A 20,100-nucleotide genomic window follows, 5' to 3' on the forward strand; every position below is an offset into this window, starting at 1 on the left:
TTGTGTTACAAAAGCGACTGAAAATGAGTTGCTCGCTTCACAAAGATTACTAACGACATTGCAAAATCATTAAACCGCTAAGCCATGTGTCCGTCATGTTACTAATGCACAACTTATTTGTTCTATTTTTATGATTTCATTATTTTAAGTGATATGTTGTTGGATTACATTGTTGTTCTGAAAAGTTTTATAATGTGTTCTTCCAATAGTAGTGTGTAATTGCTCATCCTACGCCATGTTACAAATGTGTACTTTATCTTTTTGTATTTGTTTTCAGTGATAATCTTGTCCATGATTTTGTTGTTACTAAAATTGTTTGAAAATTTTAATAGTAATGTATAATGTTAATCATGTATGATTTTGTGCAGACAAATACTATTTTACTTGTGCCTTCCCTGCTCTAATCTCTGAAGAGATTGGCAGTATTGTTAAATAAATAAATAAATAAATACATAAATAAATAAATAAATAAATAAATAAAGAGGCGCGAAGAACTATTTTGCCTATCTGCAAGAAGAAGCGCCGCAGTGGCCGCTCCTGAGTTTTATGCTTCCCAGGCAAAAAAAAAATGGTTGATATTGCGGTTTTCTTGTGCGCAGTTCAAAAGAAACAGATAAGCACCAAACACTACGCGCAAAAGTAAGGCGATGCGCGGGCACAAGTGAGATGACTTGCAGCTTTTCACATAAATATACGGCCACGGCGCGCCGTCATTAAAATTTTGTCACTCTCATGTGACGGGTAGTTCCGGTCTGACGCAGGAGAACGGTCGCGCTTCGTGCGCGCCGGGCGCGACCAGTTCCAATATCACCCTTGAAAATCGATTATGAATATCTCGAACACGTCCAATTTTTCCGATTTCCAAAAAATATGTATGTCAAAAATTGGCACGCACAGCAACTTTGTAATATAAACACCGACCCTCAAGTCAATAAATAAAAAGCTAATTAACAAGTTTTTTGTTAATTAGTCGCGTCAACGTCATTTTAGCTGCGGGAAGGCATTTCCGCCACGACGTGAAGTTCGTATACGAAACCAGTAGGAGCCTTACTGTCATAGGAGTTTTATTAAAAATCTATATTTTCTAAAAAAAAAACGCCCTGTATATATGTATATGTAATGTGTGTATGTGTGTATATACGTGTATGCATGCTTATATGCGTGCATGTATATAAAATTGTCTTTATGCGTCTGTGTATTTCTTTTTTTATCATGATAACAGCCACGATGTCTGAATTTCGCATGTTTATGTAGCTTATGTTGCAAATTTTCATGCAATTGCATTCTAGTTATTCTTTGTTGCTCCATACACTTTGTCACTTCGTATATGAAGCAGTACTGCTTGCTGGACGTTTAAATGGTGTACACTTCACGTAGGGAAGCCACGTAAGACCGAATGGCCTTTAGCTTTGCTTCGTTTTCCTTCCTGTTTTACAGAAATAAAATCTGTTCATTGATAAAAGAAATGCTTAATTTAGGGCAGTGACTATCAAAATGGTAAAAACATCGATTCCAGCACATTCTGACTCGTTACTTCGCCTTCCTAGTTGTCAGTAACTGGAACTCTGAAATGAGCGTTACTGATAAGACGCATCTACGGTTGCTTTGATGCTGCCGCTTTGATTATAAGGGGGCATCGTGTCCAAAGACATATATATTATTGTACTGATTAATGCCTTCTACATTCTTTCTGCAATTTTCTTTAGTAATATACCTTCCGACTTCTTAAACAAAGGTACACGGTGAGCGAGCTAAAAGAGCGCACAACTTTCGTCTCCCAGTCTCAGTTCACATCAGAATAAAAAATAATTAAGACTGATAACACACGATTGCTTATTACTATAATGCTGCGCGCGCACTCAAGCTTTCAAGGGCAAATCGTATGCGGGTTATGCGTAATATTTTTTTCTAGTTCCCGGGTTTAGCCTTGGCGCCGCACTCTCACCCAGTTCCTTCAAATGAACTCAGTTTATCAATGCCTTTACCACGTGCTTATTACCAAAGAGCGCCCAGAAAAGGGGAGAGGAGGAGATCATCGGTTAACGATTCAGGATTGGTCAGTGCCCTCTAATCAATGCCCTTTTCAGAGCGCTCACGTTATACATCGCAAAGCTTGGCAGAACATACGCATGCTTGCGTTGAGTGTCTGGTCATTCTTAGACTAGTGAAGTAAGAGATCCAACCAACAAGACAGCGGGAGCACTCTTTCTCCTTATATGCGGTGCAGCGTTCGCTTTGGAAATATGTTGCATCAGACGTTTGCTGGGCTATAGCCAAGGCGTTAATTATCTATTCCAGGTTGCAGTCTCCGTTTACCTGTCATGTATACTGATGACTAGTCATATCCTTGACTTTAGGGCACATTCCAAATTGTCGCATGTAATCCTCGCTAGCAATGTATATCGACTTTTGTTTTGGTTCTTCAAGCATATATCCTAACACATGATGACAGCGAAACACACTAGCGCTATTTTGTTTCGACATGTCACATATGAAAGCCGGGTGTACTATAAATGTGATTATCCTTTGCTTCTCCCTTGTTTCAGTACCAGCTAGTGCTCTGAGTTCTGGAACGCTACCGACCACAAGTAAGTTTCACTATCTTGAAGCAGTGGCGTTTCTTTTTGTTGTCAAGTGCCATCGAGTCGCTTGCCACTCTTGTTTAAACCTTGAGCATGTGAACGCCAGTGCGACCTAGCTAATAAGAAATTGTTTAAGTTCACTCAGGCACTCCCAGGTTGGCCTCCATCATACAATGAAACCATCTTGAGCATGGGTTGTCACGGTTTATTTTGAAAGAGCATTCAGCACTGATCTCTCTTATAAAGAACACACTTATTTTTTAAGTGCATTTTAAAGCTCTTCGGCAGCACCACAGCTCAAAAGTAGCTAGTTTCTGTTTTGTTTTTCTTTGTATAGTTCCGCGAGGTCCCACCACCATCATATATGTTTTGTGGTGGTGATGGCTTGTTCTCGCTGAAATTTGGTGACACGACGGTTCTTTTTGTTTGTGTGTGAGAAATGCAGAAAAATATTTGTTATGGTCGTGTGCATGCTTTCTTTTTTTTTCGAAATTTTAGTCGCCGTCTGGTAACAAACAGGTTCACGTCGTGGCTGCCCGTTTTCTCCTCCGATGATGAAGTACGCACAGGAAGGCAGTATTTCATAATAAAGAGCAAACCAAGCCCACTATAACGCCAGTTGATTGACGGGAAAATGTGTATAAAACTATCGAATATTTCTAAAACTAGGGATGGATATTTGGATGCAACGTTATTAAACGTTCGGTAAGGTTTAGAAGTATGTTTAAGGAAACTTTCGGGCCCGTGGCCATCACCTCAATATTTATTGGTCAGAGACGTGCATTGAGAGCTCTCCTCGCAAACTCTTTCACGGAAAGTTCTTGATAAAAATACCTCGGTGTGAGTCGGGTATTTCATAAAAAAATGTCGTTGCTGAATTACTGATAACTCGTATTTGAAGGCATAAGATCAAAAGGCGCATCGTAGAGCACCGACTATGTGAGATATTGGCATCAAAGAGCATTGACACCATGATCGAAAAAAGGTAGTTTTACGCTCACGGACTCATGAGTCGACTTACTCAGGCTCACTCAGACTCAAGTCAAGTCGGGAGTCTGAGCCTGAATGAGTCTGGCTGGGTAATATGTTGATGAGTGAGTCCGGGTGAGTACGGTTGAGAAAAAGTTTAGTGAGTCCTAGTCCGACTGAGTCCAGCTAAGGAAGATTTTGGTGAGTTTGAGTCCGAGTGAGCCCTCAGAGCAGAATATATTTGTTTAGTGAGTCTGAGTGAGCTCCAATTTTTTGCTGACCTATGCGCATGAGTACAACCTTCAGCACTTATAAAACATTGTATAAAGCACCCACTGTCGTTTTCAATTTCCACCGTTCATCCTTGTAAATTGATGTAACAGCGCAATTATCTGTCGAAGGTCAGAAGCAGTGGGCATTAACGCAGGTATATGCCAACATTTCGTTCATGTCATTGTGGTTTTCGACTTCCAGAGTGTTTACCTCGCTAATCAACTGAACACGGGGATGGTGATACTTCTCGCAGCACAATATACCTCCAGCGATTTGACAAATTTCAGCGACATGATATAGTCAGTACAGATGAACCTCCTTATGAATAGCATTGAAATAGCGCATTATTGGTCATAGCGAATTGAATATGAACTCTGGTTTGCCATGCTTTTTTTCAGTGACATTTACCCTTTCTATAACGAATCCGAATGCCCGCCCGCAATATCGGCTGTGACAAAGACATAACGAGTTCCTGCGAGGCTCAAAACTCGAAAGGTAGCATAAAAAAAGAATAAATAGTAAAATATAATTCACAACCATGTTTCTTTTAATCGTTTGCAAAGTTGCGGAAGCTTGGTCATTCAGCGCGAAAAAAAAAAGCGTATTTGTCTGTTTGCTTCACCGTATGATCAGAATGGCAGAACTTTGAAAGCCCATATCATGGCCTCTGAGATTAGCTCCTACAACGTGCCGTTGCCGGAACTAATCTTGGGGGCCACGCCCACGTGAACAAAAAGAGCGGCACCACTTTTCCGGCTTTGTAGAAAGGCAAGAGCGGCAACATGCCGATTTTGACGTCCGTTGTCTGGAAGCGTCTGAAGTGGCACTGCTGGGAAAAGCGGTGAGACGAAGATCACATCCTTCGTTGAACAAATGTAAATGCTATCCTATTTGATAGCGCTAAATTTGTTCGGTCGCAATATCACCTCCTCATGCTCCGGTTTGTTTAGTTTGAGATGCCACAAAGAGAGAGTTAAAGACTGCCTCATTTATAGTGGGTTAGAAGTCTAGAAAAATGCGCCTTCGTATCCGGGATCTTTGCACGAGCTGGATTTCTGATCTGTTAGAGCCGATTTCTGTCTCAACTGTTGGAATGAATAACGGATATGACGACAATGTTATTGGTCCCCGCGCTACTTCGTTATAACGACATTTGACTGCATAGGCGCCGTTGAAAACAGCAGTGGCAGCTTACTCACTTCATAAGCAAGAAGAGAAACAAAGGCGAAAATTAAACGTGTAACCACATGAAAACGACTGCTTCACAGCGTAACAGCCAGAAAAACGTAGCAAGAACGTACGAGCAAAGTTTTACTGTACTTCAAGCTGTCCAATTCCATATTCACAGGTACTTGTTCAGGAAGGGAAAGTAGATCACACGCATACTTAACTTCCAGTCTTCATGTTACGCCTCTTTCTACAGATGGATGCAGAGACCATAAGCTTTCATCTGGAGATACTGAGCGTTCTTCCTCGTGCTCTTGTCGCCGGATAGTACCTGCTTTGCTATTTCTCTCACATGCGAGACATGTTGCATAGCATAGTTGACTTTAACGCTTACCTATTTTAATTTCGCTCTTAGGATCTCAGATCACTTTTTTTGCTTCTTTCCTTTCAGCGACATTAAGACCACCCACTCGACTTGGTAAGCAGAAAGAATTCTTTTTTCAATCCTCTGTGGTTCATGTTCGCGCTTATTATCAAAACAGAAGCTTCTTGCATAGCCTGTTGATTACTTAATCTCAAACAGCGTAATACTGCAAAGGGCAGAATTTATGCACTATATAACGCTTCGTTTACAACTAAATGCAATGTCCATGCGAACTTCGCGCTTATAAATGCCTGTAGTCTAGCTTCGCGCCCAGTAGAACCTATCTACAACTAAGTGAAACATAAATGGCGCTGCGAAAGCTTTTCGTTTATGTACGGTGCTCTAGTGTTTTGTCTCAGGAGATATTGTCGAGCTTTTTAACAGTAGTACAAGTACCTAGAATGAAAAGGAGGGAAACCAGGATTTCAGAGGAAATAATTTTCTGTGGTAGTCTACATTCTCACTTACCGGAGCAGCCAGATACCTAAAATTCAATGCCTCCCAGAACATATAAAATTCTTACTCCATATAACCGACTCTTATTAATGATGTCCGGCCAGCCTGCTCCTTACTTAACCGGCATAACTTAGCTTCAACATGCCACAGAATGTCTAACGCTTCTAACAGCACGCCTAACTTATTTTGCAGCAACGGTCAACTTTGGAACGTCGTTCTGTGAGTAGTAATTTCATGTACATACATATCAAATTGTTACACATGCAGGCACAAGTGCTAGAAGCGAATCTGTCGTGTGTGTGCACGCGTGCGTGCATGCGTATCGGTGCCTGAGTGATCAACGGCCCAACATGCCATTCCAGGCTACAGAATACGAGTCTTCTAGCCATCGAAAATTGCACCGCTCTAAATTATAATTATAAAGTTCCGGTGCCAACCATTCTGTACTTCATCATGCTGACTATTACGCGCTCTTCAAAAAAATTCACTGAAATATTACTACGTGAATTATTTGATAGTACGAAGAACATAACTGCTGGCTAGAGTAGAGCAACACTGCGAACTTTGGGCCGTATTCACAAAAACGGATTGCGCTTAAAAATATTGCGCTATAAATTTTCGTAAGAAAATGTTTCAGCCATTCACGATGCGGGGCATATCATTAACGAAGCCGGCTGACTAATGAGAAAACGCACTTACGAAAGTGAAGGTTTGTGAATTTGTTCCCTTTATTTTACATGATCTTGCTAATTATTCCTTTTCAGCAACGTTCCGACCGGCGACACGACCGAGTGAGTTCTTTTCCTCTCAATTTTGTGTAAGCTTAGCGCCTACTTTCCGGCACTTTATAGCGGGAATTTCCGCGCAATCATGTATTGTCCTCTTTCGGTATATGATATTATACATTTTGTATAGTGAATGCAGAGTTGAAATTTCATCCTACTTCTCTCAGCATATCGCTACGTAAGGATGCGTAATTCAGAGCTTAGTGATTTAGACAAATGACACCTTTAATAACGCACTTCGGGGTGTGATTCACTTTAAAGTCGCCCGTGTACCGAAAATAACTCATGCTTCCAAAAAAGAAAATTCAGGAAGTTTGCACTAAGTCGCGCAAAGCCTGGCACAGCGAAGCATGGGTCCGTCGCCGCTCGTACTCTCCGTTGACCGACACGTCTAGCTTCGAGATGCGCGGCTTCCTCCTCGGGAGTACGCACTTTCTTAGGGCGCCCCATTACTGTCTGGAAACGATCGGGCGCAGTAGGCTATGCACTATGGAGCGGAGGTTGCGCGCGATGTCTCCGTCGGTGGGGGTGGCTTAGCTACCGTGCATGCGCGGCTTGGGCAGGTGGTGTGGTATCTGGTCGCAATGCTTGCTTACTCAATTATCTTATTTTCTCGCTCTTTGCGCTCATGGCTTTAAACTGCCATGGGACGCTATGCACGGCGTCTCCATCGCAGAGCGCGTGCTCTGCCAACACCACCTGGATATTCTAGAGGGCGCTGGCTGTGCTCGGTGGTTGCTAGACAACGGCGCGTCGAGTTTTTTGCAGCACCACTGCCGTCTTTAGGTTTGACTAACAACTTCGCTGCTAAAACAGTGCATGCATACAAACGAAGTTTTATTTGGTGCTCTAAGAGTAAGCATCTAGTGGTGTCGCGTAGGCCGGTAATCGTCTTGATTTAGCTACCTACGGGTGCATTGAATAGTTCCTCAACGACCTATCTCAATCAGCTAAATATTTCCTTTCCTACTGCGGTGACTGCCATTGAAGTTTTTATGAACTCCGTTAAACAACAGTTTCTGTAAACAGTACCTGTGAATATTAGTGTTGTCTTACAGCAGCTTATAGTCCAGGGTTCGACGGAACACCGACGGATTCAGTATAGCAGCTTGGTTGACGAACGAAGCAGCGTGAAGAATTCGCTGTCCCGGAGAATAGTGTTATATGTTCTCTCGTTTCCAAAGTTTGTTTTTAAATATTATAGGTGTTGTGTCTGATATTACTTTGATATTTCACCTCGACATGTCTAATAGTGTACAAGTGACATTTTGTTTTTCAGCCTCGCCACCTCCGACAGGCACCGGCTTTTGTAAGTACAACGCCAATTTGAAGACGTTTCTCACTGGGGAATCTCCAGGTGCATGTATGGTCGTCAGACCTTTAGCATAATGAAGATTGTGCAGGATATTGGGATTGGAAAAGCAGATAGCACTAATGAAATCTACTGGCCAAGACAATTTTCATTGTTAAGTGTACAGATTTTCTAAAACACAGCACAGACCCGAATAATGTATTCCCGCCTTAACCTAACTAGCTGAGCCAGGAGAAATATTTGCAGTTGCAAGATTGCAGGAAGGTTACGCATAACTTCGCTGATACACAGTCTGTTCCTGTTCGCTTGCCATTTACCACCCTCCATTTCCCCCGGTCCCCTTCGCTAAGCACTAGAACTGTAATGGAAATTAGAAATGTTGTCTGGTGCATCAATTCTAGTGCACGCTCACGAACATTCACATACTCTGTCCACTCTGCTATCTGTTTAATGCGCTAGAAACTTCCATAATACAGCACCAACTACGGCTCAAAGCCCCATCAACCTCGAAAACAGAAGACTGATACTTATTTCACGCAGGCGACACTGATACCAATGGTGCTCCATTAAACACGGCAACATGTAACTGCCCTGAGATGTAAAGCGACGTACCGTGATAGCCTACGAAGAACAGTTCACCAAAACGATACACCGGAACCTGTACAGTTAATCACGAACAGTTTTCGCTAACAGTAGTTCCCCAGCATCATGGCAGCGCAGTCTTGTTGACGCCTAATGTGGTCCGGCCCTGTCTGTTTTCAGAAAGGATGCAGGACTGTGGCAATCTGTAAGCCCCAACATACATGAATCTTAGAGTCCAGTCGCTGAATTTTATATAGTCCTTTATACTGAAATGCTCTGATATATGAATCAATCTTCTTGAATATTTCGCTGGGCGCCCAGATCTCAGAATGTTAAAGAAAACGGAGAGTTCTTGTTAAAATGAAGTCTAAAAAAGGGGGACAAAACAAAGAAGTTAACCATTATCTTTAGAAGAATAAGACCAAGCGTACATTTTGCTATGACTGACATTTTGTGAAATACTACATATACAAGGCACATAAAACGTACTTTAACATCAGTAGTCCCACCCCTTAACAATGATGAAAAAGACAATGTTAGTGATTCAGTTACGGTGGACGACAACGAAAGGTCACCCGTAACAAGGTCTCTGGATCGTAGAGAGGATAACTGCGTAAATATAGAATAGCTTTAAGGAGACACGTTATATATTTATATATGAAGAGATGCATCACGATAATACCGAAACTCTCCACATTTTTGATGTTGGAACACTTAAATATGCCGCCGTTACTCCTTGCTTTACGTCATGTAAAACAAATGGCAATCGAACATGATTTCCGAAATTAAGCGCCTCCGGATGTCCACCGAGTGCTGAAAAATCGCAGAGCGGCATGCTAGAACTTTGGGTCACATCTAGATGAATGCACGCATCGCCTGTTTATTGGCCACTGAACCACTACAAAAACGAAAGTGAGACAACCACCAGCCAGGGCAGCCCTCCGGCTTTGCAAAGATTGCTTCGGGATATGTGCATGCTAGTAATTTAAGAAAACTTAGCGGAAGTGACGTTTCGTTCCATTTGTCCTCAAGGCATACCGGACTAAGGACGAATCTCCTATAAGCTACCTTCTAAATAAAGACGTTTATTCTGTCTTTCCATTTCTCCTACGCGCAGTAAAGGCATTGGTTATAATTTATTCAATCTATGAATACAAGAATGGCGGTGTCGTCGTTGCTTAAAGACGAGGTTTAGCCTTATTCCCGCGAGGTAACGGAAATGTACTTAATTGCAAAAAAGGGTATTGTGTTAAGGCCAAAATAAGGCTCGCCATTAGCCAACGCTCAAGCTTGGCAGGATTTGTTGGCGCACTAGTGCTCTTCGTTATCGAAGGCGTTCAGCCCTATTTGTCTCAGTGGAAAGGCGAGACATTTTCTTGAATGGTTTGTTTTTCTTAGCATGTATACATGTAGATCTCCTAATTGAATGTTTGCAATTCGTGCATTGAAAGCTTATTTTGCCGCATGCAAAAGTAAAACGCCAACTTATGGTTAGTAGGGCGGCAACAGGGGCTAGTCGGTACGTATTCATGCTTGTAGTGAAGTAGTTGTGAGTTTGCGCATCATCTTGTGTTGTTTTCCTTGTTTCTTGGTCCGTGTCCTCCGGAAGCGCACTACAAATATGAATACTTATGGTTATATATATAACACGGGCATAAGCTCCACTTAGGCACAAGAACAAATGCGCACCAGAAACAAGAAACCACATCTATGTTATAGTCAAGCACTATGCAAAGAAAATACGTTACCTTATCGTTATTTATCAATCAGCTGACACCTATAAGTGAAAGATGACGCTGTGATTTACGGCCCCAACTTTTCTCATCACAGCGTTCTGCGACCAAAGGCAGTGCGTGAAGATGTGTCGTGAACGCTTCGGCGAAAGGCTCAACTCTTCCAGTTGCCTGGCAAACGCATGCAAATGCGAGGTTAAACAAAGTAAGTATTTGTCACAATTCCTTGTTCGGTTCTCATTGACTATCATCAACACTATCACCATCGCTCCGTAATCAGTAAGATACCCGTCGCGGTATATATGTGGCAGCTATGGCGTTGCGCTCTTAACCACGATGTCGTAGCATCGATGCCGGTATTTTAATTGGGACGCAATGCAAAAACGACCCTTGACTTAGGAACACGTTAAGGAAAACCGAGTGCTTATAATCTTTAGCAAGATGATCACTTTCTTGTTAAGCACTTAAGCTAAATTACGTGGTCGGCCGCAGCGCGCACGATCGCTTTCAACTAATCAGCCCCTATAGAGAATGGTGTTCTTGCATCCAATTGAGTTATCAGGCGTGTAATGATAGCATGTATCTGTCGTGGAACGTCTTGTTGAAAGGAGGCAAGTAATTTGTTGGAATCAAGACTGCTAGCCGGCCTAGTTGGAACGAATTCATTGTAGTACTTGCGCGAAAACAAACGAGGACGAAGAAAGGAGACACACGGGCGAGCGCAATCTAACAACTGATTTATTTTTGTTGGAATCGTTCTTTGTTCCTGTGATCGACAATTTTAAAGAGATTTTGGCTGTTGTTACCGTGGCACATATTCATACACTGCTAAATTTTTTTTCCTGACGTTTCAACACGATATTTTTGTATACAAAATCGAAAAGGTACAAAAAGCAGCCAGTGTTTTTCGTGGCTGGTTGAGTATTTTATTGTTTTACTCATACGTTGCGTACTTGTGCTAATATTTCAAACTCACGCATTCGAACCAACTTGTGTATTGGAAGGTAAACTGAATCTGTTTTCAACAACTGATGGTTACTTTGCAAGCTGTAATGCGGCCACTTATCTATACAACTGCAAAGTTTGTCAGTCGGACAAATTGCGCTGTAATTAAAAGGATTACCGTCTACATCGTTGGCTGTGTTGAAACAATTGCAATTCGATGCGCTACATACCAGCAGCAACCTTTAATAATTGGAAATACTGGTGACTATGCTCAGCTGCTGACGCGAAAGACGCGGGTTCGATCCCGGCTGTCGCGTTCGCATTTTAATGGAGGCCCGTGTTCCGTGCGTGTCAGGCATAGGTGGGCAATCTTACTCATGAGTCGACTCACTCAGAATCACTCACCCTGAGCTTGAGCCGTGAGTCAAAGTCTCAGTGAGTCCGGGTAAGTAATATTTCGGTGAGTCCGTGTGAGTACGATTGAGGAAAGTTTCGGCTAGTTGGATTGCGAGTGAGCCCTAAGCGCAAAATATTTCTCGAGTGAGTGTGAGTGACCTCTACATTTTTTGCTCACCTATAGTGTCAGGGCACGTCAAAGAACTCTAGGTGGTCGAAATTCTCCGGAGACCGCCACTACGGCACGTCTCATAACCTTTGTCGCTATGATACCTTAACCCCTGGTTGTAAGCACGCATTATTGTGGGATTCCCTGAGAATTAGCCTGTTATTTATTTATTTATTTATTTATTTATTTATTTATTTATTTATTTATTTATTTATTTATTTATTTATTTTTGTACCCTCAAGACCCGAGGGCATTACAGAGGGGAGTGGTAAATGGGGAATTGTACAAAAATTGGGTAGTAGTCTGTCGGAAGAATGCTTCTTGGTTCTGATTTTGCCGAAGTGATGAAGACTTTGCGTGATAAGATAAATACTTGCAATGAGAAGATAAAGAGCCTTGAGGTAAGTAAAATCAAGTCTGTCTCATAACTCACAGGGCTTTATTGAAAAAACGAAAACATGTGCCGTAGTGGCTCAGTCGCTATGGCACTGTGGTGTCAAGCACGATGTTGTGGGTGTGGTACCTGGCCTTGGCTGTATTTCATTGGAGACAAAATGCGGAAGCACTCGTGTACATTTGGTGCACTTTAAATAACCTTCCAAGTTACCTTCCAAGTTGAAGTGCGTATGACGGGCTACATGCGCTCTAAAAGCATCTTACAGCGGCACCTATAGGATAGCCTCGTGACGGTGATGCGCGTTTGGCTGACACGTGCTTATCTACAGCTTATCTCCGGGTAAATGTCAATGGAGTTTCTACTATATGTTATCTACACGGGGTCCCCATAAACATACGCGATGTCCTTGACGAAACGTGCACGACATCTGTTCCAAACCTAATCTTGCGACCCAGCTCTGTCCTCTGTATTGTTCGAGTGGAGCCTAGTCGTTATCGCTATCGATCGGCCACTGTGATTGGCGGATGATAAGAGCGGAATGTGGAGTCGACCGATACGAGCCATCGTGTCTTGATTAGTTGACGCTGCAGCCTTAGACTTGACGCTAATTATAGACAGTATCATGCGATGGCGTAGTGGTAGAGTATCAGCTTCGCATGCAAGAGGTCCGTGGTTCGAATCCCGGTTCCGGACAATTCCCAACCGGATCAAAAAAAAAATCCGCGTGATGATGGAATTGTGTAAAAATGCCTGGGGTGCAGCCTCACTGGCGACCACAGCCAGCAATGCACTCCCTCACCAGAGCAGGACTGGCCACCCTGGTGTAGCACTTGGCCACTACCTCCCACATGAATACACCAATTAAACCTCGGCCCTCAGTCCCCAGCGGCTGCGAAGCAACTGACCAAGGCGGCGGTCAGACCTGCGACGCAGCAGAGGGTGCTAAGAATCTCTGGGTACGGACAGGCCGCCATGGAATCTGAATTTGGCTACGTATAACGCTAGAACTTTATCTAGTGAGGCGAGTCTAGCTGTACTATTCGAGGAATTAGAGGGTGTTAAATGGGATGTAATAGGGCTCAGTGAGGTTAGGAGGCCACAGGAGGCTTATACAGTGCTGAAGAACGGACACGTCCTATGCTATCGTGGCTTAGTTGACAGATGAGAACTAGGAGTGGGGTTCCTTATTCATAAAGATATAGCTGGCAATATAGAGGAATACTATAGCATTAATGAGAGGGTGATATGTATCGTAATTAAGTTTAATAAGAGGTACAAGATGAAAGTGGTACAGGCCTACGCGCCTACATCCAGCCATGATGATCAAATGGTTGAACGCTTCTACGAAGACGTAGAATCAGCAATGAGTAAGGTAAAGACACAGTATACTGTACTGATGGGCGACTTTCATGCAAAGGTAGGCAAGAAGCAGGCTGCAGATCATGCAGTTGGGGAATATGGCATCGGCTCTAGAAACGCCAGAGGGGAGTTACTTGTAGAGTTTGCAGAACGCAATATTTTACGCATCTTGAATACCTTCTACAGAAAACGGGCTACTCGTAAGTGGACGTGGCGGAGTCCTAATGGCGAAACTAAAAATGAAATAGACTTCATAATGTGCGGCCACCCGGGCATTGTACAGGATGTGGAAGTAGTTAACAAGATCCGATGCAGTGACCATAGAATGGTAAGATCTAGAATTCAACTTGACGTGAGGAAGGAACGGCAGAAACTGATACACAAGAAGCCGATTAATGAACTAGCTCTGAGAGGCAAAGTTCCGGAATTCAGAGTTTCACTTCAGAATAGGTACGCGGCTTTAACCGAGGAAACCGACCTTAGCGTTGACGCAATAAATGATAATCTGACTAGTATCATCAAGGAGTGTGCAGTGGAAGTCGGGGGTACAGTCGTTAGACAGGATACTGGTAAGCTATCCCAAGCGACGAAAAACCTCATTAAGAAACGTCAAGCTATGAAAGCCTCAAATGCAACAGACAAAATAGAGCTGGCGGAGCTTTCGAAGTTAATCAACAGGCGTAAAGTTGCCGACATAAGAAAGTATAATATGGAGAGAATTGAGCATGCTCTAAAGAATGGAAGAAGCCTCAAAGCTATGAAGACAAAACTGTGCATAGGCAAAAATCAGATGTATGCATTAAGGGACAAGGTAGGCAAGGTCACAAACAATATGGATGGAATAGTTGAGGTAGCGGAAGAGTTCTACAGAGATCTGTACAGCAGCCGAGGCATTCAGGATGATAACGTAAGAAGGAGTAATAGCGCAGAGGAATCTGACATCCCACCAGTATTGACAGGAGAAGTAAAGAAAGCCCTAAAGGGAATGCAAAGAGGCAAAGCAGCTGGTGAGGATCAGGTAACATCAGACCTGTTGAAAGACGGTGGATAGATTATGTTAGAGAAACTGGCCACCCTGTATACGAAGTGCCTCTCAACGGAGAGGATACCAGAATCTTGGAAGAATGCCAACATCATCTCGATCCATAAGAAAGGGGACGTCAAGGACCAGAAAAATTACAGGCCCATAAGCTTACTGTCCGTTGTCTACAATCTATTTACAAAAGTAATTGCTAACAGAATTAATACGACAATAGAGTTCAATCAACTCATACTATCAATCAGGTGATAGAGAAATGCGCGTAATACAACCAACCCCTATACATAGCCTTCATAGATTACGAGAAGGCATTTGATTCGGTGGAGACATCAGCAGTCATGCAGGCACTGCGGAATAAAGGCATCGACGAAGCCTATATAAACATAATGGAAGAAATCTACAGCGGATCTACAGCCACTATAGTCCTCCATAAAGAAAGCGACAGAATCCCAATAAAGAAGGGCGTACGGCAGGGAGACACGATCTCTCCAATGTTATTCACCGCATGTTTACAGGAGGTTTTCAGGGCCCTAGATTGGGAAGAGTTAGGGATAAGAGTTAATGGAGAGTATCTGAGTAACCTACGATTCCCTGATGACATTGCATTGATGAGTAACGCGGGAGACGAATTACAGCTCATGATTACTGAACTGGATACGGAAAGTAGAAGAGTAGGTCTGAAAATTAATATGCGTAAAACTAAAGTAATGTGGAACAATCTTGGCAGAGAACAGCGCTTTGCGATAGGTGGCGAGACACTGGAAGTTGTAAAGGAGTACGTCTACTTAGGACAGGTAGTAACCGCGGAGCCGAACCATGAGAGTGAAATAACTAGAAGAATAAGGATGGGTTGGGGCTCATTCGGCAAGCATTATCAAATCATGAATGGTAATCTACCCCTATCCCTCAAGAGGAAGGTATATAACAGCTGCATCTTACCGGTACTTACCTACGGAGCAGAAACCTGGAGACTTACAAAGAGGGTTCAACTTAAATTGAGGACGACGCCGCGAGCGATGGAAAGGAAAATGATAGATGTAACCTTAAGAGACAGGAAGAGAGCAGAGTGGGTCAGGGAACAAACGGGGGTTAAGGACATCATAGTTGAAATCAAGACGAAGAAATGGATATGGGCCGAGCACGTAGCACGTCGGCAGGATAACCGGTGGTCATTAAGGGTAACTGACTGGATTCCAAGAGATGGCAAACGCGTGAGAGGGAGACAGAAAATTAGGTGGGTAGATGAGATTAAGAAGTTTGCAGGTATAACGTGGCAGCAGAAAGCACAGGACCGGGTTGATTGGCGGAACATGGGAGAGGCCTTTGCCCTGCAGTGGGCGTAGACAGGCTGATGATGATGATGATGATAACACAACAAGAAAATAATACAGTAACGCAGTAAAACAACAGACTAGTAATAGCAATACATACAATGTAGTAATGAAATGCTTTGCAAGTACTATCATGAACAAACAAGGTTACATGACATTAATTCCTGCTTATACAATATTAGCTAATTAGTTATTAATTACTCAACAGCCATAACAAATGAAGAGAAGACGTTGTAATTTCCAAGGTAAACAATGTTAGCTACAGCCTTGCGAAAACGTTTGTTATCGTTGATGGCGACTATGTTATAGGGAAGGTGGCTCCATTGCCGAGATGTTCTGGGGAAAAAAGAATGACTGAAGGTTTTAGTATTGCCTGTTTGAATTATGACTTTGAAGCAATCGTTGATACGGGGCGATAAATAATGCGGCTGTGAAATGAAGTAATTCTGAAGAAAAGTTATTTTGAACGAGCTCTAGAGAAAAGATGAGGTTTTCGTTGTGTGGGTCCCACACTGCTGCAGCATACTCTAATTTGTGGCGCACTAATGACTGATAAAGTAGTAATTTTAAGGATGATGGGGCGTTAGAAAAGTTGTGACGTAAGTAACCAAGCGTGCTGTTAGATTTACCGATTGTGTATTCAATGTGAAGAGACCAGGTTAGATTTGAAGTTATACGAACGCCCAAGTATTTGAACGCCCAAGTGAGGGTTTGGGGGAAAAATGAACGAAGGAGAAGCGGGGAGACAAAGACAGCGCTTCTATTTGTCCCCTTTGCTTGTACTTCGTTCATTTTTTCGCGCTGTGAACATATTGCGAATTAGCCAGTGGGTCACATGTCTGTAGCCATCTGCAGCCGTTGAGAGCTACGGGCGTCGTAGCTCCCATCGGCTGTTCCTCTGCAAATGCTTCTATTACCTCCGGTGTTACCCTAAAATCATGGTCAGGTTCACTTTTTTATCGTTTTTCACCAGTGAAATTACTTCGGGTATTACCTAAGCATTAAAAATGTTTACGAATGATGTTATAGCACACAGACGCATCAACAGTGAATATGGCAAACAATAATTGCAACATGATTTTAATTTGAAAATACGTGCGCACGTCTGGAAGCTCTGACACGAGATCAATCACTAAGTGACAAATAAGTATACTCTTGAAAAGGTAACACAATATAAATATAGTTCCAGCTTCTTCCTAGAATCTTGAATTCTAGAATCCTAGAATCTTCCTAGAATCTTCCTAGAACCTAGAATTTAGTAGTATACCAAAGAACCTTAAGGAGCAGCTGCAATTACCACACGTGCGTTCGGTTCCGTGCGCTTGCGAGGACACGCAAACCATAAAACTTGCACACGAACTCGAAAAAAGTGCAGAACAGAACGATTCTGTTAGTTCATGGCAATTGGAACCGGGTGATTAGCATGACAGGAAAAAAAGACATTAAGTTGACATCATGTTAAAACAACTACGTTGAAATCTCTGCAAAAAAATTCTTCGCAATATATACAGTTCCGAAGCAGCTATAATATTGTGGTTTTGTATTTTCATAGTGCGTTTCTCAAATTCCATATGACAAATCAGTGACGGAAGAGTCCTTTTGAGGGTTACGCTAGTCTTTCATTCTTCGGACTATAAGAGACTGGAATGTGTTCGCAACCGTGACTGTCCGTATTTCTTCATACGATCACATTTCCGAGTTTGGAGAATACAGAAATGTGTGTTTCTCTTTCTCCAGAATGAAGCAAGTATGGCGTAAGGATGATTTAAAGCATTCCTAATATGTGCCACATCCTCAAAGTGCAACGGCTGCCACTTATTCACAAAGTGCCGTACACTCTCCCACTTGCATTTCTTAGACTGTTTAGATGTTACGTGCAATCCATATTGCAACTTGACGGGGGAAAGTTAGTGTTCATCTTGTTCCATATAGGGCGAACGCATAGACGTAGCTCAATACCAGACTTTCAAATCAGTTAAATTGTCTTGGACCATTACGTGCGTGGTATCGAATAACGTAGCAACTATTTACAACCTGTCCAGATAATACCTCATTCTTAGTAAAGAAGGCAGATTCGTGTGCTTTTTTTTTAACTCATTATCATGCATCGTTTGAGGGCATGGTTGTCTGTGCCTGCGGGCATGCGTGTGTGCGCGTGTGTAGTAGTAGTAGTAGTACAACTTTATTCATAAGGGTTGGGATAAGGGTCATGAGCTCGATGGGTGGGGCCCCAAGTCCAGGGCTCCACTGGCTGCTGCTGCCTGCCTGACGTGACCCAGAAGCGCAAGCTGTACCTCTGGGTCAGAGCTGGCGAGCTGGGCCTCCTATTGCTCGAAAGTATTAGAGATGTTGTACTGGCCTAAAAAGGCATCTAAAGTTGGTGGTCGGTTTAGGCATCCCCACGAGATGCGATATAGAGATGGCGAGCCGCCACACCACGGACAGGCGTGCCCATACAGCGTTGGGAAAATTTTGTTCAATCTTTGTAGCTTGGGAAAGACCCCCGTTTGAATCCTACGGAGGTCAATCGCGTCCTCCCCTTCTAATGATTTGTGAGGGGCGCTGTATTTTTGTCGAGTGCCTCGCTGGTGAGCCAGGATTTCGCGAGGGGCCATTCTGGATGGGTCGTTGTCCTCCTCGTTAGTATCCTCCTGAAGTGTTTGAGGGGATTGAAAGTGCGCGTTGTAAGGAAATAGTAAAAAGTTCATCGCACCGCTCAAATGAAAGAATAATTTTATTTTAGACCAGAAATTGCTTCGTGCTAGCGCTTCTCAAAAGAAATACGCGCTATGTCACATCTTAATTATACCGTACTCACAGTGTGTGTTATTTGCGCATAGTTTGAATATTAAATGCGAAGCATTTCTTAGCGAACCTCGGGCACTTTGGGCGTTTCTATCTACGTATCTATCTATCTATCTATCTATCTAGCCGCCTACGTCTGGGCGCTCTCCCAGTCGCCTCCATAGGTTGTTATACCCAAAATTTGCATAGGATACGGTTAGCGTAGGACGAACACGATTCACTGGTCATGACATCGTATAACGCAGAATACCTGTCGCGTACGTCATAAAACCATTTCCCTCAGTCACGTGTGGCACATACCCGCATACCAGAGTTCATGTTATGCGGGTATGTGCCACAGGTGATAAAGTCTCAATCGACGCAGCAACCGCGAACATAAACATTTGCAAGGAAGGGAAGTGATAATAATAGCAATTGGTGGGGTTTTACCTCCTAAAACCACGATATGATTATGAGAGACGCCATAGTCAAGGGCTCCAGAAATCTTTACCAACTGGCATTCCTTAACCTGCACTGAAATCGCAGAGTACACGGGCCTCTAGCATTGCGCCTCCATCGAAATGCGACCGCCGTGGCCAGGATCGAACCCGCGACCTTCGGGTCAGCAGCCGAGCACCGTAACCACTACACCACAGCAGCCGACCCAAGGAAAGTTAGGGAGCTACAGCTGAAGACAGGCACCCCTGGAAGACGCTTGGCCACTATCCACTCGTCCACGTGGTCCACAACGTAGACACGTGGATTACGCAAGAACCGGGGTCAATGTTTCCTAGAGTAACTCTGCCGAGAGGACCATGTCCCTCATGATTACCAGGGACTTCATCATTCATTTATCAAAACCCAACAACACCTGATTCTTACACGGTATGAAATACGGCTTCGATATGGACAGGGCATCACAAGACCTTGCTGCCACGTCCAGGACAGAAGGCATCATAACTCATTTCTTCGTAAAAGCCATCCGCGGTTTCCATCAGCTCTACTATACCTCGCACTTCACTACACTTAGACCGTTTGTAGCCGCGATCACGAACGGATCCGATAACAAGTCATGTCCGTCTGGTTATGCCCACTGATCACGGTGATGATGACCTTATTCAAGAACTTCCAAGAACCCCTTCCACATATGCACATGGGTTCGTGAAACTTGCCTGCGTTCTCCGTCATAGCGGTAAGTATAAGCATTATAACTGTAAGGCAACTCGAAAAACTGCAACTGTGACTGTAACGTACGTGCAGTGCGCCTGCGCGTGCCGCTCGGCTGTGTATAAATCTAGGGAAACTTTTCTGAATAAAGCTTAGTTGCGAGTAGCGCCTGTCATGTGCATCTGTGTTCCTTCATTGTCCTATTCGAATTCGCGCTATCCAGTATTGAA

At 43.3% G+C, this 20,100-nt stretch overlaps 1 protein-coding gene across 1 annotated transcript in view; it reads left to right on the forward strand.

The window, feature by feature from the left end:
* Positions 1-10,465, forward strand: part of LOC119395730 (salivary glue protein Sgs-3) — a 73,742-nt gene extending 63,277 nt beyond the window's left edge. Inside the window, exons 16-21 of the mRNA XM_049416760.1 lie at positions 2,547-2,588; positions 5,443-5,469; positions 6,064-6,090; positions 6,636-6,662; positions 7,936-7,965; positions 10,381-10,465. Coding sequence (XP_049272717.1) covers positions 2,547-2,556 — 10 coding nt within the window. The 3' untranslated portion in view covers positions 2,557-2,588; positions 5,443-5,469; positions 6,064-6,090; ... (1 more) ...; positions 7,936-7,965; positions 10,381-10,465. The remainder of the gene's footprint in view (positions 1-2,546; positions 2,589-5,442; positions 5,470-6,063; positions 6,091-6,635; positions 6,663-7,935; positions 7,966-10,380) is intronic.
* Positions 10,466-20,100: the final 9,635 nt, after the last annotated feature.

This window comes from Rhipicephalus sanguineus, chromosome 6 (assembly GCF_013339695.2).
Source record: "Rhipicephalus sanguineus isolate Rsan-2018 chromosome 6, BIME_Rsan_1.4, whole genome shotgun sequence".
Lineage (NCBI taxonomy): Eukaryota > Metazoa > Arthropoda > Arachnida > Ixodida > Ixodidae > Rhipicephalus > Rhipicephalus sanguineus.